The 24,525-nt window shown below is 44.2% G+C and overlaps 1 protein-coding gene across 1 annotated transcript; it reads right to left on the minus strand.

The window, feature by feature from the left end:
• Positions 1–21,261: 21,261 nt before the first annotated feature.
• Positions 21,262–24,021, minus strand: fzd10 (frizzled class receptor 10). The gene is made up of 2 exons (XM_061673259.1): positions 23,641–24,021; positions 21,262–23,562 (listed from the first exon to the last, which is right to left on the minus strand). The coding sequence occupies exons 1-2, from the start codon at positions 23,680–23,682 to the stop codon at positions 21,799–21,801; spliced, it is 1,806 nt and encodes a 601-aa protein (XP_061529243.1). The 5' UTR covers positions 23,683–24,021; the 3' UTR covers positions 21,262–21,798.
• Between the last annotated feature and the right edge of the window lie 504 nt (positions 24,022–24,525).

Below are 24,525 nucleotides of genomic sequence, written 5' to 3' on the forward strand. Positions count from 1 at the left end.
GAATTTAATACAATTAGACGCTAGTTAAAGTTTTGGAAAAAGTTATTGTTGAATAGTTATTGAGAACTATTTTCTTCAGCGCAGTAATCTGTTTAATTTGAAAAGTAACAAAATCGTTCCGCGTGCAACACACAATAGACCGCAGTTCAACATATTACAAACGACTTTTTTTTTGCAAATAAAAATGATGTTATTCTGAATTTAATAAAATCAGATATTAGTTTAAGCCCTAGAAAAAGTTATTATCGAATTGTCATTGAGAACTATTTTTTTAGCGCAGTAATCTGTTTGACTCTAAGGGCGCAAATTTTAAATGTGCAGTTTGAGTTCATGCCACTTGGTGGCAGCAAAGCCCGGTCGCAAACTCAGCGACTCTGGTTTCCATGTGTCTAAAAACTACATTTTGGGAAAGTTTTTTTCACTGAGCAACGTTTTTGAGGATATAAACAAAATATTACTATAATAGTAATAGTAGACATAGTAAAGAAGGATTTTCAAGATTCTGCAAAAATAAATCAGGACTTTTGTTGCAGTTATGTGACAGTGAAAATCTGATTTATAATGTTGGGGTACGTAAAATAATAGTTTCTATTTCAACATATTACTTAAAAAATAGATCTTGCTTCATGATGACAGTGTGTGCAGTTATTGCCTCCATTACTTCATCAGGTTTTAATTCATAAAATGATGCCATTGTATCCCTTGTGAGGATAAGCGGCTCAGAAAATGCACGGATGGATATGCCATTGTAGACCGGCACGGTGACCGACTGGTTAGCACATCTGCCTCACAGTTCTGGAGACAGGGGTTCAAATCCCAGCCCCAGGAAATGTTGACTTTCATGTCTGAGACACGTCTGACAACAGATTCAGATCTGGGAGGACCTGCTTCTGAGACTGTGTGTTTACCTGCTGAAGGAGGGGAGGTTTGCCTCCAAGAAACAAAATAATTGCCACCCACGAAGAACAATTTTTTTTTTTCAAGACAGCTGCTCGAAGTGTAGGTGCCATGTGCGCCGACAGAGGTGGGTAGAGTAGCCACATTTTCTACTCTAGTAAGAGTACTGTTACTTTAGAATACTGTGACTCAAGTCAAATTCAAAAGCAGCCCTCCAAATAATTACTTGAGTAAGAGTAAGGCAGTGCTCAGTGAATAAACGACTCAAGTACTGGGTAACTACTGAGTAACCTCACTTTTTTTTTTTGTAATCAGAGCATGGATGTCAAATAAAATACAATTTGCACAACTCAACTGATTTATTTTTCGTATCTTACTGGAAAAACTTGAACGCGATTGACTTGGACTTGAGTCCATGTCAGAAAGCGCCGCTGGCTCCAACACACGTGGACAACAAAGTGCAGACTGTGTTGTTGTTTTTGGGCCTGAAGTACAGAGGACAGTGAAAGCCACAGCGTGAAAAGCGAGAATGCTTGTGCAAAAATACAAGTTTGGGTGCGCTAATGCCACAGTGCTAAATGGTACCTTAAGAGCAGCGGTAGGTAATAATGTACGACATTTACTCCGTTGCAGCTACTTGAGTAGCTCTTTGAGTACACACATTATATATTATGATGGTATGCTATAGTAAAAAGGGTATGGTAGCGTTGTAAACATACAGAGGGCACTGTCAGAACAAAACAATGCAAAAATCACAATCAGAATCCTCTTTATTTGCCAAGTATGTCCAAAGCACACACAAGGAATTTGTCTCCGGTCGTCGGAGCCGCTCTAGCACGACATGAGACGGTCAATTGACAGAGAACACTTTGCAGACATAAAGACACTGAGAAAAACAGTCACTGAGCAATAAAGGGTTGCAAACAAACTATAAAACAAAGCCATAAAAAGCATCCATGCTCTTTGGTGTCTGAAGCCATTTTTCATGGAAGAGGAGGTCCGGAGTCCCCCTTCAAGTTGATCAGATGTTGCAATCACAGCGTTTATGACGGCGTCACAAGCAAAGTTCAAAGTAAGCAAGCAACTGTCGTGTCCGTTTTTTTTCGAGCAACATGCATACAGAAAGAACGTCTCCATTCTCCTGCCCCATCTAGCTCCGCATCACTCCTCAACCTTGCTTTGGGAGGATGCCATGCACCAAGCCGCCGCTGTCCCACAAACAGTTTTACAGATTCGAATTTTGCAAAAGAGCGCCCACACGTTGCACCTCCTGGCATACTGGAACTAAGGTTCAGTGGCTTGGAAGGAACACGCAGCGCTCGGTGTGGAGAACAACAGCCACAGTGCGGAGTGGCCCGGTCACAGTCCTGACCTCAACCTGATTGAGATACTGTAGCATGTTCTCAAGTGACCTATTCACACCCGACATCCCAAGAACTGAAACATTTTGCAAAATGGAATGATTGAAAATTCCTTCTGACCATTGTGTAATTCTGACGTGCAACTGCAGGAATCATTTGGTGGAGGTTCTTGCTGCCAGTTACCAAATCCAAAGGTTCTTGCACTTTTCTGTCTGGTTACATCGCCCCTGTGGGAATGGAACGTCGTAGTATACCCCTGTAACGTCACTCTGGGTTTACCATTCATATGAAATCACTAATATGATATCGATCCTCACCCTTTGGCTCAACAAGCAGTTCACTCCACTACCCGCTAAGTTTTGATCATTACGTTAACTGCTTGAGCCGTTTAATAATGCCAAATGTCCCCAGGCAGCAGCAAATATCTGTTGCTGCAAGGCCCAGTGTTCGTCGTTTAAAGGCAACGACAAGGTAGTCAAGACTTCTCATTGTCTTTGGGGCCAATGACCAGTGATACGACTTACACTGAGCCTTAAAATCCTGAGCAAGAAGCTTCTAACAGGTTCTAAGGACCACGGCTTATTTTCGGAATCAAATATAAACAAGGGGCAATATCAAACCCATTAATCTTTCATTAAGCTTGCCAGATAAAAAAGAATCGCTTAAAGTATCTTTCGTTAGCATCAGTGCAAGTGCAGAAGCCCCCTGCTAACATCAAAGGCGTCGCAAAAAAAAAAAAAAAAAAAAAAAAAAAGAAACAGAGCGGAGAGACGCAGTTAGCTGAATTTGGCTGGGAAGCAGCTTGCGTTTGCTTTTTAATAACGACTCACTCAACAGATCAAGATCTATTTTCGTAGAATCAGACATCCATTCGCATTTATTGTCATCTCCAATCATTGCGGCAAAGAAAGGTCAGAGGTCACCCATAGCCCAAAACTGACAAGAGCTCTCTGTATTATGCATCAAAATGGGCCGTGCTCTCCCGGTATCATTTTGCCCTTCATGATCGAATTTGTTTACGTGAACGGCTGATAGTTCCTGAATGACGCACAAACGATGCCGTGAATGACATCCTTTTTTTTCCCCATGAGCTCTCTTGCCGCGAACGCACGAAACAGCCTGGCAGCCGTGCCAAGTAGGTTAATGACATGCAATGGATTAAGGTTTAGTACAGCGACGCACTGTTGCCACCCCGTCAAACTAATCGAATAACGAATAAAATGAACCTCCTGTGATTCTCTATATTGTTCTGACCCACTCCCCGTGCTTAACAACGTCATGATACAGCAACATTATTTTGGTGTAAAGCACACGACTGAAGAAGCCTTCGATTGAATTAAGAAGGCCAGCATCACGAGTTAATCATGGTTCACACTGAATTAAACATGGGAAGACGGGCTTCCTTTTATCTCCAGCCACAGTGCTAAATCTGACCACTGCAACAGTTTCACCCACTTCGAAATCTTCCCTTTGATAGGGAAACTGTAAGAGCTTAAAATATATAAGTTTGTCCTCATTTTAAGCTCTCATAGTTGCAAACGCTGCTGGATGCTTGCATATGCTAAAATGGCAGTCTGATCAGTTTTTATGGTCGTCTGTCCCTTTTTCAACAAGCGCAATTGACATTTGTGGCGTTATTTGTTCATGTTGCCCTGCACATTGTATTTGCTTTATATCGTTCTAGTTTTTTTTTCTTTCCAGGTACACAGTTCAAATTAATCATGTCTCTATTTTCTTGAATGTTTGAGAGCAGTGCCATAAGATATGGTTTATTGGCATGTCCACCCGAGCACATGTATAGTGTACTATAACCGCCTGTTTCCTCAGCTCCGAACGTGGATTACATGCATAGCGATTTTAAACATCTTAACCGGTTCTCAAAATTTGAGAGACTATACACATGAAGAGAAAGAGAAATCACGCAAAGTTTCATGCAAAGTTTTTCACCTTAAAAACCAAGAAGAAGGTAGCTAATATTGTTAGCTATATTTAATTGAACACACCACAAAGACAAGATATGATATAATGTTCAAACTGAGAAACTTGATTGTTTTGAGCAAATAATCATGAATTTCGAATTTTATGGCTGTAACACGTTCCAAAAAAGGCTGGGACAGGAGGCAAAAAAGACTGAGAAAGTTGAGGAATGCTCATCAAACACCTGTTTGGAACATCCCACGGGTGAACAGGCTCATTGGGAACAGGTGGGTGCCATGATTGGCTAGAAAAGGAGCTTCCCTGAATTGCTCAGTCATTCACAAGCAAAGATGGGGCGAGCTTCACCTCTTTGGGAAAATTGTCCAACAGTTTAAGGACAATGTTCCTCAACGTACAATTGCAAGGAATTTAGGGATTTCATCCTCTACGGTCCATAATATCATCAAAAGGTTCAGAGAATCTGGAGAAATCACTGCATGGAAGCGGCAAGGCTGAAAAGCAACATTGAATGCCCGTGACCGTCGATCCCTCAGATGGCACTGCATCAAAAAACGACACCCAGAAACGCTTCTCTGGGCCCGAGCTCATCTAAAATAGACCGATGCAAAGTGGAAAAGTGTTCTGTGTTCACATTTCAAATTGTTTTGGGAAATTGTGGACGTCGTGTCCGCCGGGCCAAAGAGGAAAAGAACCATCCGGACTGTTATGGACGCAAAGTTCAAAAGCCAGCATCTGTGATGGTTTGGGGCTGTGTTAGTGCCAATGGCATGGGTAACTTACACATCTGTGAAGACACCATTCATGCTGAAAGGTACATACAGGTTTTGGAGAAACATATGCTGCCATCCAAGCGACATCCTTTTCATGGACGCCCCTGCTTATTTCAGCAAGACAATGCCAAACCACATTGTGCACGCGTTACAACAGCGTGGCTTCGGAGTAAAAGAGTGCGGGTCCTAGACTGGCCTGCCTGCAGTCCAGACCTGTCTCCCATTGAAAATGCGTGGCGCATTATGAAGCGTAAAAGACGACAACGGAGACCCCGGACTGTTGAACAGCTGAAGCTGCACATCGAGCGAGAATGGGAAAGAATTCCACCTACAAAGCTTCAACAATTAGTGTCCTCAGTTCCCAATCGTTGATTGAATGTTGTTCAAAATAAAAAGGCGATGCAACACAGTGGTAAACAACAGAATATTGTATAATTATGTCTTTAGTCTTTTGATTATTTTTTTTGCTCACCATCAGGCCCACACAAGTGCCAACCTTTTTTTCAGGCTTCTGATAGGCTGATAAGATGGCGTTTCTGTAACTTCATCCCCCTAACAGCCTTTGAGTGCATTTTCCGATATATTTCAAGTTTTTGCTTAGTGGTTAAACTGTGCGCGTGTGTCTGTGTTTTTCATTATTGTTGTTTGTTTTTTAGCCTGTGTACATGTGGACATGGCTTTATACTCACAGATGTGTTTTGGTTGTGAGTGTCTCATCTTTGCTTGTGCGGAGTGATATTTTTGGGAAAGCAGGGAGGAAAGCCTGGGGTTGTGCGGCTAATGAGATACTGAGGCAGTGGGAATGATGGTTTTAATTACTGTCCGGGACTGATCTAAAGGGGGCGATTGGTGAAGAGCATGCTGAGTGTCCTAAGTTGGGAGTTCACACCGATGCCAGTCCTGCTGTGCCTGGCTGCCTTTGATGCTCAACTCCCCTCTGTTTTATTCCCACATTGTGCTTTTTATATTCTTTGCTAGTGACGCTTCCCCTGCACCTTTTGTTCAAAGCCGATGCTTTGGACAAGGAGAGGCTTAAGCGTTGAGATTTCGACTTGATGCAAAAGGCAGCTTGATTTTTGGGGTGTAAATTAAAGATTGGCACCCATTTGTTCCTTTTTTAACACGAGCCTGAAATCTACATAACCTTTCTTCTGGCGTCAACACAAGCCACAGATCGTAATGAGAGGATTGCGACATCACCTGTTTCACAAATGTGGCTTATTGCCTGTACACATGGAGACACTCTGAAGCCATTTGAGAATCTATCAACTCTGGGAGCCTTTTTTGTCTTTTTCTCAAATGTCAGACTTCGGGTAAGAAAACCGCTGTATAGGTGTGAAAGCGATACACGAACGATAAAAAGCTTTGAGCATGTATCCAAGCAAAAATTATGCTGGTGCTAAAAATAGGAAGGGTAATGAATTGGGGGAGAAGAACCTTCTGTCCTGTCACATTTCACAGGGTGGAATTCTGCTGGATGGAATCGAATGTTGGCTGTGAGTCCTGCGTCTTGTCGGCTTCTCACAGCAGGAGGGTGTTGCTATGTGAGGGCTCTGTGTTCTCCTGAAGCCCAGCTGTGGACCAAGCCTTGTTGACTTTCCAGAGATCACATGGCATTCTCGTTGGGGCTGCCGCTGTGGCGCTCGGCCTCTCCGGGACGCTGCTGTGGTCAGCGCAGCCCTTCTTCGGCCCTCCCTCCCGCAAGGAAAAAGGTCAGGGCTAGCTAATGTTTGAACTCACCGATCCTACGCTCTCCAAGCACAGCATTTAAAAGATTCCCCGCAGTCGTCTTGCCGTAGACTGTAGTTGCCCTTAATAATCTGCTAACTGAGTTTGGGCAAGCGACAAGACTGCACCTTCGATTGGTCAACGGTACATTACATTTTGTGCATGCGTTTTATCTTGTTCAAGCCTGAAAGCCACAAGCCTCTTCAAAAATTCTCCATCTAATCTGAAAGGGAAGGTGTTTTTTGTTCATCAGCACACATTAGCAGTTTCGATAGTCACGTCAACGCTAGCTAGTACTTACATTTTCTTCTCTTCTTCTCAGTATTAGCAAATTAGTAAACGAGGGAAACTATGTTTGTGCAGAGGTTTTTTTTCATTGTGTCAAGTTATCAAATGGTATATAATTGAAAAATACAAAAAAAAAAAAAAATACAAATACAATTTTGATGTTTTACTATTTACTATTTCAGTCTGAACATTTTTTTAACTTGTACTTCTGTACATGAGTTGATTCAGTACGTCTGCTTTCAACACAAGTATCTATACTTCTACTTAATTAAGTATGAGGTGTGAGGGCCTTTGCCACTTCTGTTGATATTGTTGCATCAAGACATTCTTTAGGTTTGTAGCACTTCTGTAACCTGGTGTATTAACCACTGCAGAAATACAAACACAAATATGTTTCCATGCGATTAATTTAGGGCAGATGTGGCATAAACCTTCCATCGGGTGGTGCACTAATGTTTGATTTAACCACCGTACCACTACACTATCAATGATCACTGGGCTGCCCATAATTACATAGTTCAACGAGGCGAAACATAATAATTGGAAACATTTCCTCATTTGAACTCCTACAGAACTGTTTATTTTCAAACTTAAAATAATAAATAAATAAAGACTGGAGTAACTTTGCTCTTGCATGGAACTGAGGTGGTTTGCAAGACTGTTTCAGTTGTTTTTTTTTTTTTTTTAACAATATGATAATATGGTTAAAAAAATATATATATAAATATAAAGTATAAAATATATATATAAAGATAATTGTGATAATAATTACCTGTAATATGAAACATGTTTGGAGAAACTTTATATGACGTGCACTTTGAGTTTTTAGTGTCACTTTTAGGAAGGGTGCAGGACTGACGACCTGTAGCCACAACAGCCAGCCCCAAATCACTTTGACTGATCTCTCATGGCCTTTACCCTCCCAAAGGACAGATCAGTCAAATTGAGCCCCCTCATGGTTGCTTGTGGTGGATTTAACATTTAAATTGAGCTTTTAGCTCTATATTCCGATTGACCATTTATATTAATGTTAAGATTTACAATTAACATTTAAATTTAGATTATACGTTAGATTCAAGAGAAAGTTTGTAGTCACCCCCCACCCAAAAAAAAATCAACACTTTGGGTCCTATAGTTATGTTAAAACTGTCCAAATGCCTTGAATTTTCTTTTAATTATTATTTTCCAGCCGGGGACGGCGGGACAAGAATAGCCAATCAGAGAGTGTAGTAGAGTGGAGTCGTGAACAAACTGTCGGTCAATCATTTGCACACAACCACCCCACACACAGAGGCTCAACAGAATGCAGCACAGCCTCTCGCAGAGTAGACTTTTAGAGTTTCTCAGCCAGATTATTTAACACCAGTTAACAGCAAAAGTAAAAATAAATAAATAAATAAATAAATAAAAAAGAATTGAACAGCTCTGTACTTCAAATCAAGGGTAAAGATCTATAACATTGATGTGTGTCCAGTACGTGGAGGACTGCAAGGCTGTAAGGCTGCAAGGCTGAGCTGGGAAAACCACCATTTACATCACATCGCTGTTCTCACCGAGCCGTCAGGAAAGTTGATCACCTCTTTGATAGTTGTAATTGATTGTACATTGGCAAAAATACAGCATTAAACCGGTAGGTAACATGTCGCGTAATGTTACGTGCTCGCAGTCGATCCCGAGGTGCACTCTGGGGCGGCCGGGCCAGCATGACGAACCGATCTCTTCCTGAATTTTTCTGTTGTTGTCTGAGTTTATTGAGCAGGGGTCGCTTCTTCGGGCAGAGACGTGAGGGGGCTGGGGCGAGGACGGGAATGAGGCTACATTGAAATATTGCTTGCAGTTTGAAAACTGCATATTGACCCTTTAACATTGAGATTGAAATTTGGATTTGATATTTAACATTTAGGTGTAGCATTTGACTTGGCTTTAGCTATTTAGCATATGCCTAAATTCACAAATACTGTATGTATTGTTCAAATGTGCAAATAGAGTCACTCAAAAATTCACAGCAGCGTATTCAGCACTTTTGGCTCAATATAACTAAATGTTGCTGCTATTTTCAGAGGTGCTTTACAAAAGAGCACCACGTAGGTAAAAAGGGCGGTGGAATGAGGAAATGACACAAGTCATTAATAAGTACTTTGAATTGTCTGACTGACTGACGCAGCTGTAGAAAGGTTAAAGCTCCTGTCAGCCCCACAGGGATTGCGTGTTGGTTTGAGAGGGAGAAACTGAAACATTTGGAACGGATGGTGTGAGGATTTCGGAGGGGGCAGAATGTTTCTCTGTATCATGACCCACTCGGCCCCAGGAAGGGCTCACACGCTTCTCCGTGCCTCAGTCTCTCGGTCCTACCTCTCTGTGATTTATGCCGAGCTTGTAATTACAGTGCCAATAGCAGCAGCCGTCACACTGGTGAGGCGCAGACATGCCCTACCACCTGAGATCAGCCAGTTGCCAGCTTGACTGCTAAACGCAGCTGCAATTTTCCATTCAGCCTCTTCTCCTTGAAATTGGCCTGAGGAACATTTTTCTGTGACAACAAAACACTGAACAGGCATCCTGCCAATCACTTGGTTTCCATTAGAAACATCACAGTTGGGTTCCACTTGCTATTTCTTCTGAATGCTGGACCACAATCATTTTTGTTGAATATCATCCAATTGGCTTACATTTTTACGTTGTCTTGTTTGTCTTTCGGCAAAAATGGTGAAACAATCCACCCACTAGAATCCCACAACAGGGAGCGCAAAAATAATTACCGTGTGTTTTGTGAAGGGCAGCGCTTGCATGTTGGGAGACTGCTCCTCTTTGTACTGGATGTACATGAGGATATTTAAGACACAGCAACCATTGTCATTTGACCATTTGTTGGAAAGTTAAAAAAAAAAAAAACAAACAGAGGGAGAATCTGCGACTACATGAGTGTGACAAAATGCTATTGGACTCATTTGCTCACCATGGCGACCATGCAAGGCAGGGGGGCCAGGGGTCAGGGGACCAACTGGCTTTTTCGGCAAGGGCACAATGCAACAAGTCACAGCTGTCTTAACCTAACTGACACCACTGTTGTCTGCAGGTCAAATCCTTGAATATAAATGAACTGACTCGGTGCCCCTTGCAGCGGTCCTCAAAAGTGTCTCAGTCACATATAAGAAGCTCGCGCTGTCCTCTCTAACCCTAACCCCGACCTGCTTCTAGCTTTTTGCTGCGTTCACATTGAGAAAAGTTAAACAACACTTCATCAGCACCGGTGCGCTCCTGCTTCCAGTTTGAAGTTGACTTCGGTCCATTTCTTGTCTGGCAGAGGGCTTATCAAGGCTGTCCAGTACAAAAAAGACAACGAATCGAGCCAATTTGCACAATTTTGACATAAATACTCTAAAATATACTAGTACGGCATATGGAATAGTCATCACTGTTAGCACCGTTTTCTATAGTTGAATATTTGTTTCTGTGTACCGCTCCACACTACAGCAGTGCAGTACAACCTACTCTACAGTAATCGCTGACACTAAGTTGGAAGCAAAGTCACGTGTCCCCCCCGTTTCTATAAATACCTTTCATACAGGAAAAAGCTGTCAAGAAATGGCTTTAATGGGCAACGTGAAAGGAAAACCCCACAGCACATAAAAGTCTGGAAGTTTTTTGGGCTTGAAAACAGCTTCTGCCACCAAGCTATGAAATGCATCTGCAAATGCAGCTCGCTATTCGTATTGACAGCAACGAATGACTAGCGAATCACACTCAAATCATTACTGCTTGTACTAGTCCGAAACAAAGTCATTGTCCAACAAATGAAAAACCCAATTTGATCATTAGAAAACTATTTCTCTCCCTCTGCTTAAGTCTTTGTCTCTGTTTTTTTTTTTTTTTTTTGGGGGGGGGGGGGGGGGTCGCAGAGTTTGTCACCACACCAGAGAAGACAGCTGACGCCTTTTGGCCGGCACATTTTAGCAATTGCTTTTCCCTCCGTAAAGTGCCGTTGTCAAAACGTTTCTATTTGGTTTGAAATGGCTTACTTTAGCCAGGATCCCTCGCCACGTCGTGGCCGTGGTCTGTTTTGAACCGACCTCAGTGCCGTAAAACGCGTAAATCTAAGCTCGCTCGCAACATCTGCTTCTACTGGGCCAGCTAGCTATTTTAGCTGCTAATTAACGGTAGCTGGCTGGCTCTCGTCAATCATCTGCCTCGATGTGTTGACTGACTCTTACATAACTTGATCCAATTCATCTGCTGCGGTTGCAATCTGCCATGAACGTCCGTGCAGCTCCTCACGGCCATCGGACGCCTCATTCCGCGGAGATTAGCATCTTGTGGGAGACTACGGCACCGTAATGCACGTGATGGGGTACAACTGTGGCTACAGCTACAAAATGGCGGTGGAAGTAAACTAAGCATTACAATTATTGTCAAAATAAAATATGTACTTTGATTCATTTTCATTGAAAAATGTTCAATTGAAAATTATGATTCAGGATTTGTTTTCAAGTGGACTTGCGAGTGAATCTGAATGTCCACTCGTTCGTTGGTCGCACTACTGAATACCATATTATAATATGGTCACTCTCCCAAATTCTAGGAATTGTATATTCTGTAAATAAGTGACTTTTGATAATTGTATGTCTACTTTCTTGTTTACCTCAATGTTGCAAATTGGGAGATGCGTAACTGATTTTAATTGTTCCTGTGACAGTGACAACAATGCTCTATTGTATTGTATTGTATTGTTTTATTCTATTCTATTCTATTCTGTTCTTGTTATGTTCTGTCTGAGTTGTGTTTTGTTTCTTGCGGTTCTGTGTTGTTGTTGTTGTTTTGTTTTTTTCCCTCTCTAATGACTGGATCAGACTACAAGACAAATTTGGTCTTTCACGATTGCACTATACACAACGTGTATTCTGATCCTACCGTACTCCGTCTTTTACGATCACTGGGCTTTGTCTTGTCAAATCAAACAGTCGGGGAATCTGAACAAGAAAACGTGTCACCTTTCACCGCAACTGGATACAACTATTACCATGGCTCATGGCTGTTACCATGGAAATTTGGGAAAAAAGAGAGGGAAAAAAACGTACTCGTGAGAGGATGTTTTGGGCTGTCCATTCAAGGACTGCTTGAGGTATGTTCACATACTTTTAATATGATATGGCGTGCAAGCAGGCAACAAAACGTTATGTAGCCTAGCAAGCCAGTGCTAGCACTAACATTTGTACACAAACATGCCGGCGTTCTGTCGAATCATGCTCTGAAGTGTCGGCAAACATTGGTTTGTGCACGTGACTAACACGTGACAACGACAAGCACGGGAGGCGATGCGGCGGTCTCAATACGCAATCTTACGTCAAGGTGCGCTGTCGGAGAGTTGTCGTTGATATGTCACACGACACGGAAGAGATCCAAAAAAATCAAACATGCTAGGCTTTTCGTTTTGGTGTCGTAGGGCGATCGTAGGGCCAATGAATTATGTCACACTACAAGAGGATTTCTCGGTTCTGACAAAATATGTCGCGCCCGATCTGGGAAATGGCCTGCGGTAGCTAATCAGGCCAATATTGTGGCTAAAATCCTGCAGTCTGATCTAGACGTTAAGGAGCGTGGTGAGTGGTGGAGTGAGTGAGGAGGCGCACACATGGGAGCGATTGGTAATCAGTTCCCAGCCTGGGAGAGGCGGCATGTCCAGCAGGAAGGCGCCAGAACGTTCCTCTTGTTCCTTTGTTTGGAGTTGTTTGTCATTTGCGGCCTGTCTCGTGCCCGAATTTTGAAAAATATTTAGGAATTTTGTATTTCTGCCTGTAGGCATCACACCGGATGCGAAGCTATGATGTGGTTGGGACACATACTGTATGTATAAATTTGGGGCCACATGTAAAATGTCGTTTAGAGCCACCAAAATCGGGCTGGCCTTGGGCAAATGTATGGAAGGTATCTTGGAGCTATCCAAACGATTTGTACACTGCAGATGAATCCAGAAAATAAACCTAACACTGACCTGGCTGTACGTTTGATATAACCAAAATAGGCATATGTTTGTTTCCATGTCTTAACTGTAATTGAGTTTGAGAAAAAAAAATAAACGAGAGCGTGACATAAAATAAAGTACATTTATTGTACAATTTAACATGACATTTTGTTTTAACAATGTACAACTAAAAGCAGTCAATCATTGATTTATACAGCACTTTTCGTTCATAAAAAGCAACTCAAAGCACTTGACATGAGTTAAAAATATAAAAATAAATCAATTCCTCCCACTCCTCAAAAAATACAAATAATAAAAAAAAATTAAAAAAACACTAATCAATCAGACAATCAGTGAGTTGGTGTCACCTGTGGTCAGTGATTGTGTGGCAGGTTGTGCAATGCCAAATTTGGTTCCCAGTAAATTACAACCAACAGCTGCAATCAAGTAACGTAAATACATTTCCAAAATTCCTCCACCGTCTTGCTACGGTCCCGGTATGAGTAGCGCAACGTTTTTACAGCTCCCGCTGCCCACAGACAGCGACGACCAGCTTGGCGACCAATAGGTCAATTGGCAAATGACTCTTTGTTTTTTTTGCCCCTGGCTGTTCCCAAGAGTTTTGGGGTCTTCGTCGTGAGCATCCTCGCTCCCTCTTCCCTTCACCCTAAGATACGTTTTCCTCGTCTTTGCTTTTGTTTTGGCGCTTTTATTTGCTTTTGCCTTTGCCTCGCACCGTCATTTTCCAGTTAGTCTTTTCCTACCTGTTTGGTAGTGCTTTGTTTTATTTGTTCCCTTAAGGTTTTTTTTTTTGGACGCTCTGTTACTGCTTTGGTGTCCAACTTGTCACAGCCATAACAATTCAATTCTCTTCGATTCTAATGAAAACAAGTATAGGAAAAATGCAACAGTCATGCAAAATTGTTCAAAGAAATTAAATTGTGAGAATCTACATAAATCAGCCATTTTTTGCGACAATACATGAACGTGATGTGCATGAGGTGTTTGCAACAATAATGTTTGAAATAATAATTCATTTTATCTATAGGCGCCTTTCAGGACACTCAAGGTCACCGTACAAACACAGTTAAAATAAATCAAGGAATAAGATAAAAATACCAGAACATAAAACATCAATTAGAATGACAAATGATTTGGGAAATGTTCAAGTGAATCAGATAAAGGATCTTTTTCAACAATAGTTAACATGCCTCATACATAAACTGTTGACATTTTAAATGGAAAATTCATGATGTAAGGGACAGATTCACTGGTATAAGGACATGGGGAAAAAAAGTTCCGGGGCTTGATCAAATGCTCACGTGTTTCCCAATAGAGCATTTGTTGTCTTTGTCTGCTTTCTCAACTTCCTGTCATCAGGAGTTCTTGCTCTCGTGAAGAGGCGATAACAGAAGCATAGCATTGGTTTTTGGGGGTTTTCTTTTTTTTTTTTTTTTTGCCACTCTCGTTCAAAGTGTTGTCCGTAATCCGAGACACTTATCGGAGGGCTATATTGAGGTCCATCTATGCCAGCCTTTGATCCAAACAGCCAATCATTGGTCTATATTAAATATGAAGCATTTTGAAGACAGTAAATAACTGGATAAACAATGACCCAAGTGGGATGACAGAAATTATTCACACATTTCCTTAAGATGTCTCATATGTGCATCTAATTCTTACCATACGTTTTGGTCGAAAGACAAAACTGCAATGGCAACTTTAATATTCGGAAAGTGACAAGACCGGAATTTACGAAAATGCGTGTTTACAAGCCACAAAGCTTTTAGGAGAATGTACTTTGGACAGATGCCACAGATACAAAACTGGAAATTTGTCGAGTTACAATAAAGCACGCAAGAAAAAGCCTACCACCCTATTCTGAAACATGAAGGAGGCTTGGTTTGTTCTGTTCTGGAACTGATTTGCATGATGTCTCCAAACTGTGCCTGATACGAAGAAATCATAAGACTACCGATGCATCCTTAAGCGAAATGTGCTAGAAAGTGTCCGAAAATGGAAGCCATTTGTTTGCCTCAAAAAGTTCTGCATCAAAAACATTCATTTAAGGGTACCAGCCAGTTTCATTAGTTTGATGGACCGCAAAAAGTACGAGTTTGCCATTAGTTAATTTTATTGATGCAAGGTTTTTTTCAGTGACCATAACAGCTTTTCCTTTCTTCAACTGAAGGATCCAGACACTTTTTTGTCGGCACGGGTAGATAAGTGGGCCTCCTGCCATCGGCCCGATTATCAGCACCAGACAATCTGGCCCGTCACCGGTGTCGAGTAAACAATCTTCTCGTGCAATTGCCGTGCACTTGTTTCAGTACTCAAATGATCACATGCACTGGTATCGGATACACTTGCAAGCCCAACAATGCTAAGGTCTGCCTGCCCCTCAGTACTTATCTCAAATTGCTTCCAGTCCTGTGCCTGAGTTCAGCAAGCTCGAAGCAAACTCAGACATTATCTTGGAATTCATTTTCGTTCTCTGCCTGCCAGTTCATATTTACTTGTAAAAGGGGAATGAAAGAAAAAGCAGGGGCTTATGACAACCTGAAAGCCATCAGACAAACAGCATAAGTATTGCAATATGGCTTTTAAAACACTGGAACTGAGTAAGTGGATATACTGACGGATACGGTAGCTGATTAAAGAGCTGTTTCATCCAAGCAAAAGTATGGTTTAAGTTTGATGTCCAACTCGAGGTTGGGGTACCAGTTGCAATGCTGCGGTCCAACAAGCAGTATGGTATGTCTTGCAATTTTAGTGCATTTCCAATGTAAAGCAGTTCAAAATATCTGAGCCATACACTTTTCTGAAACTGTTGTTAGAGGACCTTTCTAATCCTGTGAACATTGGCGCTTATTCGATAGTTCTGGACTTACAAATGATGTTTGCTGAAAAAACAAACAAACAAACAAATAACAATCAATGTCATATCTTGTGTGCATATTTATGAAATATATATTTGGCCAATTAACAATCTGAATGACTGTATATTCTATATTTGACGTACTATAACATGGTATATTTTACACACGTATACATTTTGACAGTGCCAATGCTTCTGCAACAAGGCCAATAAAGTGTATTCTCTTCTATTTTATTTGTCCATTGCCTTGTGTTTTTGCAGATTAGGAATTTAATGCAGCAATAAAATCAAAATGTCCAGGGCAAGTGAACACGTTCTCCAGGTGGGTTGCAATGGTTAATTCTTATTTCTGTCACGAGTTAGCTATAAAAAGCCGGGTAAGTACGCGGCATTGTTTATTGTCTCCACTGTTTCAGGTGTGAAAATACGATAACGACGATTATTATATGCAGCCGTGTAGATTTGTCACCACCGTCCATTGCCTGGTGCGAACCTCAAAGGTCTGCATTCCATTTTTTCTGCCAACACGTTGTCTTCAAGTTTATGTGACACTTGGTTTGTGTTGTTTTCTTTTATGTGCTCTCCCTCTGCGCCCTCGCTCTTTGTTTAGTTTGCTGAGCGCGTGTTTGAACCACAGGCACTTTCTCTCAGCAGTCTTCACGATCACTGGCGGATCATCCGCCATCCTTCTCTCCTCGTGTGCATCCTTCCCTCGCTCATGTGACCGTCCGTGCACTCACTACCAAAAATATTTTAAAATCTGGGCACATGTCGACTGTCTTTTGTGCTCGCTCTCCCTGTGTCACCATCAATTCTGTCGCTGCCTGACTGTCACACGCGCTGCATGCAGGCGACTTTTTCATGCAATTACACACATGATTATGCGGTGGCATGTCAAGTCCCGACATAAATGTGTCTCATCATTTATTGAGAATACGAGCTGTTATTCTTGTGTCTGCATCGGTTGTTAAAAGATAAGATGGCCCATTCGTCGCCATCGCCGTCATTTTGTCGAGCGGGTTACGAATGTCGCAGATAATTCTATGTAAAATTGAGGGGATATGACTGCCTAGGTTTTGAAAATACAGGCTAATATTGTATTTTCGGAAAGGCACTGAATGACTTGTATCTTATAACCCTTGTAGGACAGGAAACACGGTCCTGAGAATGACAAACATTTAGGTATATTACATTACAAAAAAAACTCTTTAAAAACTGAACAGCGTCACGCTTTGCGACAGGTTGGACCCCAAAGCAGCAAAGTAGGCAGGCAAGGCAGGATAAATATTTTTTTTTTAAATGGTTTATTTCCCCAAAACACAAAAAGGGGACAAACAAGGCCCACAGAAAAATCTTAACGGCAAGTTCACAAAAGTTTAATAAAACAAAAACAAGGGTCAAAGTAACAAAAAACACTTGGCGTAAACTCACCGCAACATAAACCATAACATGGGGAGAGAAACGAGACATACGGCAAGAGACCACAAACCACAATGAAAGAAACCGGGGAACTAAAAACACGCAAACTGACGAGACAACGAGGCGCACCTGGACAAGACACGAGTGGCCGGAGGGAGCCGATTGGGTGACAAGGTAGAGGGCTGACGAGAACAGGCGGAGACAAAAACCAAACGAGCAGACAAGACGTAAACGTAACAAGAAAAGTTGACACAACGTGACACCGACGAAATCGCATGGGAAAAAAAAGTCAAGCAAAACAAAGATCATCAAATGAATGTACAACTATTTTGATCATCAACGTATGGTCTCGAGCCATTGGTTGAACTTTAAAGTGTCCAAATCCTCCATTTTTAGCCTCTCAACATCAAACATATGCTCTGATTTATGTCGTTTTTCACCAGAGCAGACTTATCATCTTTTGTGTTGAATCCAAAGAAGACTTTGGGAAAAAAAATAAATCTGCTTTGACTTTGGAAAGCAACCATCAACAGTTTTTCTGCCCAAAACCAAGTCACAGAAACATCGTCAAAACGAATCGTCACTTTAATCGTTATTTGCAGCCGTTGTATGATGAATAAGCTGACATGTACTTGAACCAGTTTGATACACTTTTCTGAAATAACAAATTTGCTTATATTACGTTGAATAATATGTTGTTATGATCATGTTCATTCATTCATTCATGTATGTGAAGACAGTGCTCATGTAAACGAGCGCGTGCGCGCGTGTGTTTCCGTTTTCAAATGATCATCGATCGTCATCGTTTGCCCAGGTCTCCGTCAGCTAACGCTAATCTGCCTGACCTCCTCCTCAAAGTCACTCGCATCCTCTGCACACGCAAATAAACATATTCGGTCGTCTTTCAAACCAAAGCCGCTATCAAACGCTCGTTTGATCGCGGGAGGGCCTGCGAGCGGGCCCTTCATTAAGCATTTGAAAACGTGCTCTGCCCTTTCCCCGCACGAGCCGATTTCATTGTTGCTCGTACTCTCGCCTTCAGGAGTGGATGAGCAACCGTTTGCGTGGCACACTGAGGTGTGCGCGCGCGCGCGCTCGTGTGCGTTTGTGTGTCTGGGAGCGATTAGACGCCGCTGCAGCGGCAGAAACATCGGGCATGCATACAGTACTTGTGTTGCCCTTGATTCGTTGCTATACAGATCAGTTCTGAACATGAAGGCCACCCACACATGCTTGAAGCATAATCCTCTGAAATCTGGATTTGTGCACCAGAAGAACTTGAGGGATGTGAGGGAGCTTTCATTGGAGTCTTTGATAAGTCTTTGGGTCTCTGAAACTTGCTCCTCTGACTCTAGAAAGTTTTTATTTTGCAACTATCGTTCTCCAAGTTACAAATAGCTCTTCAGCGACAAAACAAACCATTTCATTTAATGCAGCGACTCTTTTCTGTCTCTTTTCAAGCCAAAGCAGGAATAAGTTTCTGAAAGGCGGCAGAATTACACGAAGATCAGCTGTCAAACGAGTGCGATGACGAGTAGGGGTCGAGCGCATTAGCAGCGCGTATGCTCGAAAAAGGCATCCGCCCGCCCCCGAGTGCTAGTCGCATTCCTTTGTGCGTATGTCTGCGTGTCATGTATACGTCGATGACATCGAGAGGCTCGGAACAGCTTTGCCAAAGCGGGCAGGCCTGAACGAGTAAACAGGTGCTGCTGTAGCAGCTGAGGATGAGGACGCAGGGCGTTTCCAGAAAGTCTGATCAAAGAGGAGCTGCCTCAGACGCCAGTCACCCGCCAGCGTGATTTATGTCACTGCGTCACACAACTTTACGGCCATTTACACACGTTCCTCGGCGGCCTTATGTGCTACCTCAAGACGCAGAGCCGAGAAGAAGAAGAAGAAGGAGAAGGAGAAGAAGGAGAAGGTGTGTCCATTGACTGACTTTGCCAGCCGGCCTTTTTTTACGCAAGAGAACTGGTTGTGCGCGCGCCCTCGAGGTTTCAACGAGCAATCCCGTCTCAAAGTATGTTTGCGAATTCTGTCAGCTGAGCGTAATTCACGTAATTAAAGCAAACATGTTTTTGTTGCTGTTGACAGGCAGGAGATCATTTTTGTCACCGCAAGATAAGGCCACAGCAAAATTCAGAAAGCGGGCTGAGTGCCAAGGGTGAGGTGCGCACAATTCATGAGTTGAATGACCCACACGAGTGAAAGAAAAAAAAAACATTTTGCATGAATGCTTGAATGGATCTGGACTTAACTTAAATTCACAAAGACATACATACTTCCTGAAAAAGGAAAAAAAAAGAAAAACCTTTCTCAACAGCAATACGTTTGCCTTTGCTCTGAGCGGAATTTCTTCCCTTTGAAGAGAGAAGAAGAAAAGTGAAGCCTGCATGGCTGCAGAAACCCCGGAGGGCGGGGGGCGCTAACTGTCACTTCTATTTACAGCCTTCCCAGACACCTCGGGGGCTCTTATGCTCTTATCCAGGTGGCCCTCATAGAAGCTCTCAGAAGAGCTCACACCTTCTTTTTTTTCTTCCTTCTTCTCCTTTTTGCAAGTTGGGAGTATCAATAGGCACTGGTGTGCTTTGATTCAGCCTCATCGGTCTTGTGAGTCATGTGCTTTGGACTGTGCAAACAGGTTAGGTTGATGCCGGCACTTGAATGCCCTCAGGGACAAAAAGCGTTACGAAACGCCCGTCTACCCGACACAGGACTGCACGCGCCGTCGGCTGGAAACTCTCATATACTCTATGTACGTTTGAAATGAGTGATGCTGGAGGAAAATAGTTTTTTATTTCTAAACAGCCGGCATGTCATCCTATTTTCCATGTGCGTTGATTTTTAGAATGTCAAGTGATTTCAATGTGTACGTTGTGTTTGCGATAATGAAGGTATCCAATGTTCGGTTTTCTTCTCTCCAAGATACGATGAGTTCTTCAAGCAGGCACCTCAAATTCCCCACATCTCCGTTGACTCTTCATGCTTTGGAAACATGTTTCAGTCAATAATAGCGATTTTAAAACCCAACCAGATGCGCCTTTACAAATGTCACCGTGCGCTGCTGATAAAGAAGGGAAGAGATGACAGATATTTTGTGTTTTGGGTTTGCAGAAATCCTCTTTTCAAAGTCAAAACCCTTCAAACGGTCTAATCCCGTTCTGAATGAGAGCGGGATTATTGAACAAGCCCCTCCATTGATACGCAGCAACGCATTCAAGAGGGGAAGGCGAGAATGGGCTGCGACCGACTCGCGTACGTGCCCGCGCCACACAAAAGCGGGAATGTCGGAAAATGATCATCTTCCCAAAATTCATCTTTCCTTTTTGGACTTGAAAAACAATCATTGGATTATTCCCTGTGGCAATTAATGATTACACACGGCGTGCTTTGAACCCGTATTTCACATCTTACAAGAACAGGATCATTTATACTCACTTGGCCACAACATTAGGTACAGCTGCACCAGTCCGACACGAGAGCTGCATCAAAAATCCGCCTTTACGAATAGAATAATGTTCGACAATGCAGTTCATATTTTGTACATGGCAGTTGTAGCTGGCAGTGGTGTAGAATACTTTGTCAGCTGTGTCCGAGATTCAGTTTTTCTCATGTAAGGCAAATGAAATATATAAATACAAAACAAGCCAGCACTTGCAAACTACAAGCACGACAATAAGCCTATTGTGACATGAATAATTTCCTGACGGCACCAGTGAAAAGCGAGGATTATTATTGCCGGAAAGGCAGAACTTTCGACGGAGCTTTTGGGTCTTTTTGGATCTCACAGCAGCTGTGCCAAATGTTACGGCACAACATTTCGCTCGCCTATCGCGTCAGGAAATGTTTTCCTGACTGATCAACGTTTGGAACTACGAACGCAATCTTTGGAGTGTGCCGCAAAATCGAAGCCAATTTCTGCGTGGGTGTTGGAAGACAAGCGAGGCAAACTTGACCTGCGTTTCAAACTCGAACCTTTCTTCTTCTTTTTTATTTTTTTTTTTATTTAATAAAATCTGCGGTTTTAGAAATACATACAAACATTTCCTTGTGCTATAAAACGGCAAGTGGCAACTTTTCAATCCAGAGTGCTTCGTGGATTTGCCCGACAAAGGGCACCGGAGAAGGTCCGGGCCGCAGTTCAAACACGTATGACGCCGCCTGCCGCCATTTCCATTCAAAAGCTTCCCAACACAAGACTCGTGTCTCCGACCGTTTGCCGCCATTGTCTCTGGGGTCCTTTCTTGGTCTGTAATCTGCCACTAAACAGCACGAGTGTCTTTGTTTGTCGAGTGGAAGCAAAACCTCCATTGCACATTCTTCAAGTCACCCCATGGCGCAGCTCGATCGGTGAGTCCACTCCTCTTCTCATCATCGAAACAACACGTTTTTGTTCTTTTTTATTCCCCCCACACCACAAACAAAGACAGCTCTCGTTGCATGAGATACAACAACAACAACAAAACATGTTGGGTGATATTCAAGGCAGCTCGCATAAATATGTCATAAATGTCACGGTGAGGGGGTTTGATGGCGTTACTAGGCGGGAAAAGAGGCAGCTCATACACATGTGGGAGGGGGCCGCGTGGGTTGGTACTTGGCGGCGTGCCCTTTGAGAGACGGCTGAGGTTTGGCGTAAGGCCGCCCGCCGGCGAACACGCTGCTCGCCTTCCTTCTCGTCCTCTTTTGGAGTTTCCTGCTGAACACGTTCTGCCAGGACTGCAAGGTCTTGGAGGTCCAGATCCACATGCCGCTGGTGATGCCCACCACCAGCAGCATGAAGATCTTGACCATGAAGACCTCGACGGCGGGCACGGACGTCTTCAAAAGGCACTCGGACCCCTGGCCGCCGTCGTCCTTACACTGGCGCTCGACGGCCAGCGCGCGCCAGCGGTCCATGTTGAGCCGTTCGTAGAAGTAGCAGGCGATGACGCACGTGGCCGGCACGGTGTAAAGCAGGGAAAAGACGCCGATCCGAACCATCAACTTCTCCAGCTTGTCGGTGTTCTCCCCTTCTGTTTTCATGATCTTCCTGATGTTGAAGAGAGCCACGAAGCCAGACAGGAGAAAGGAAGTGCCCGCGACGAGGTAGCAGGAGAGGGGAACGAGCACGAAGCCCGTGAGCGCCTCGACGTCCATGCCGCCCACGTAGCAAAGGCCCGTCAGCTCGTCCCCCGCCACCTTCCTCATCACCAGGATGACGATGGTCTTCACGGCCGGCAGGGCCCACGCCGCCAGGTGGAAGTAGCTGCTGTTGGCCTCGATGGCCTCGTGGCCCCACTTCTTTCCGGCGGCCAGAAACCACGTGAGGGTCAAGATGACCCACCAAAGGGAGCTCGCCATGCCGAAATAGTAGAGGATGAGGAAGACTACGGTGCAGCCGGTGCTCTCCAGACCCTCTTGGATGACATAGCGGACCCCGCTGTCTCGGTCGCAGGCGATTCTGTCAGCTCCCGCGAAAAGTCGGACCAGGTAGCCCAGCGAGTAAACGCAGTAGGACATGGAGAGGAAGATGATGGGCCGCTCGGGGTATTTGAAGCGCTGGGGGTCGATGAGGAAAGTGAGCACGGTGAACGCGCTGGACACAAAGCACAGGACGGACCAGGCGGCCATCCACACCGAGGAGAAGCGCTTGTCTCCCTGACTCCAGTAGACGTCCACTTTGGGGTAACATTTCGGGGCGCACGACTCGCTCTTCTCCACGTAGTGGAACTTGCCGGGGTTGCCGCACAACCGCCCGCCGCCGGTGTCCCTCGGGGGCGGCTCCGGCGGGTCGAGGGGGCGCTGCGCTCTGAAATCGGGCGTCTGGGTGTGCGAGACTTTGGGAGGCTCGTCGGAGCCGTCGTCGGGCGCCTCCATGCACAGGTAGTTGGGGTCGTTTTTGGTGGGGAGCCGAGAGCAGTCCAGCGAGTCCGGCCAGGGGAAGTTGAACTGTTCCAAAATGGGCGAGCACTTGACTTTGACCTGCTCGCACATGACTCTGCAAGCGGGGATGGGGTTGGACACCTGCTCGGTGCACATGGGGGCGTAGAGCGAACAAAGAAAAAATTTCAGATGACTGTGGCATCCGAACTGGATCAGCGTTGCGAATTCTTGAAGCTTCATGGCGGCTTCTTTTTGGTCGTCGTGGCCCATGAGATTGGGCGTGCGCGTCGTGTTGTAGCCGATGTCCTTGCACAGGGGGATGCTGATTTGCTGACATTTGCCCTCTGCCGGCCAGTCCGGCTCAATGGAGCTAATGGCCGAGCCCCCGCCGATGCGCTGCAGCAGCAGCAAGACCAACACTTCGAGGTTCAGCTCGGCACTTGAACGCATCCTGACTACCTGAGTTGGAAACAAACGCAAAACCCGTCCGTCATTGCCAAGTGTTTGATGAAAGCCGACGAGAGTGGCTGAACTTACGCAGCTTCCTGTCGCGAGAGCATCAAAACAGAAATCCCGCATAGGTCCCGAAAAAGAGTTTTGCCTTCCGGCGCAGCATTGCTCTTTTGAGTTGCGGCGTGCGTGTTCGGTCAATTCCCATCAGTGTCCAAAAGCTTCAAATGTGTGCTCGCTGTGAGGAGGGTGGGTGGGTGGGTGGGGGGTGGAGAATCTCTTTTTGTTCATGCGTTCCGCAAGAAATCAGTCGCAAAAGTCCGAGTCGCCATGCTGCGGTTTGACGCGACTTCCCCGTCGTCCCAGTTGCAAGAAGTTGCTGCAGGAGCCTCCCCGACGACGTCCCGGTGCGCCACAAGTGGCGTGCAACGGCGGCGGCGGCGGCTGCTGCTGCTGCGGCGGCTGCGGATGCGCTCGTCTGAGCCGCTCGCTCCCGCTCCGACCTGCCAAAAAAGATCCGCCTTCAAAGACTGCAGCCACTTAGCATAAGAAAGATGACACTGACACGCGGATTATTTCCTAATCGCGCGGAACAGCTCGTCGGTTACTGCGTCTGCAGCCTCTTCTCTTTGGACGCGCTCGACTCCAAACTTCACTGGGAGCACCAATGTGGCCCTTTTCAAGCAGGATCCTTCAATCTTCCCGACACGTCGCAGGCGCATTACACCGGAATTGTTGCGCAATCTCGCTTCTCATCTTTTCAAATGTTTCCCCGATTGCATTTAATATCCACGAATACTTTTAACAGGTGCACATGCAGTCGTCGATAAAAGAGCTCTATCGCAGAACGTTTGTATTGAGACTTCGTTGAACTGTACTGTAATGGCGTTCAATGTTTTATAACTGTACAGCATATTGCAGTGAGCCATTAGAGATATTTGCATTTAATGTAACCTGAACAGAACTTTAGTT

Source organism: Phycodurus eques, chromosome 3, assembly GCF_024500275.1.
Source record: "Phycodurus eques isolate BA_2022a chromosome 3, UOR_Pequ_1.1, whole genome shotgun sequence".
Classification (NCBI taxonomy): Eukaryota; Metazoa; Chordata; class Actinopteri; order Syngnathiformes; family Syngnathidae; genus Phycodurus; species Phycodurus eques.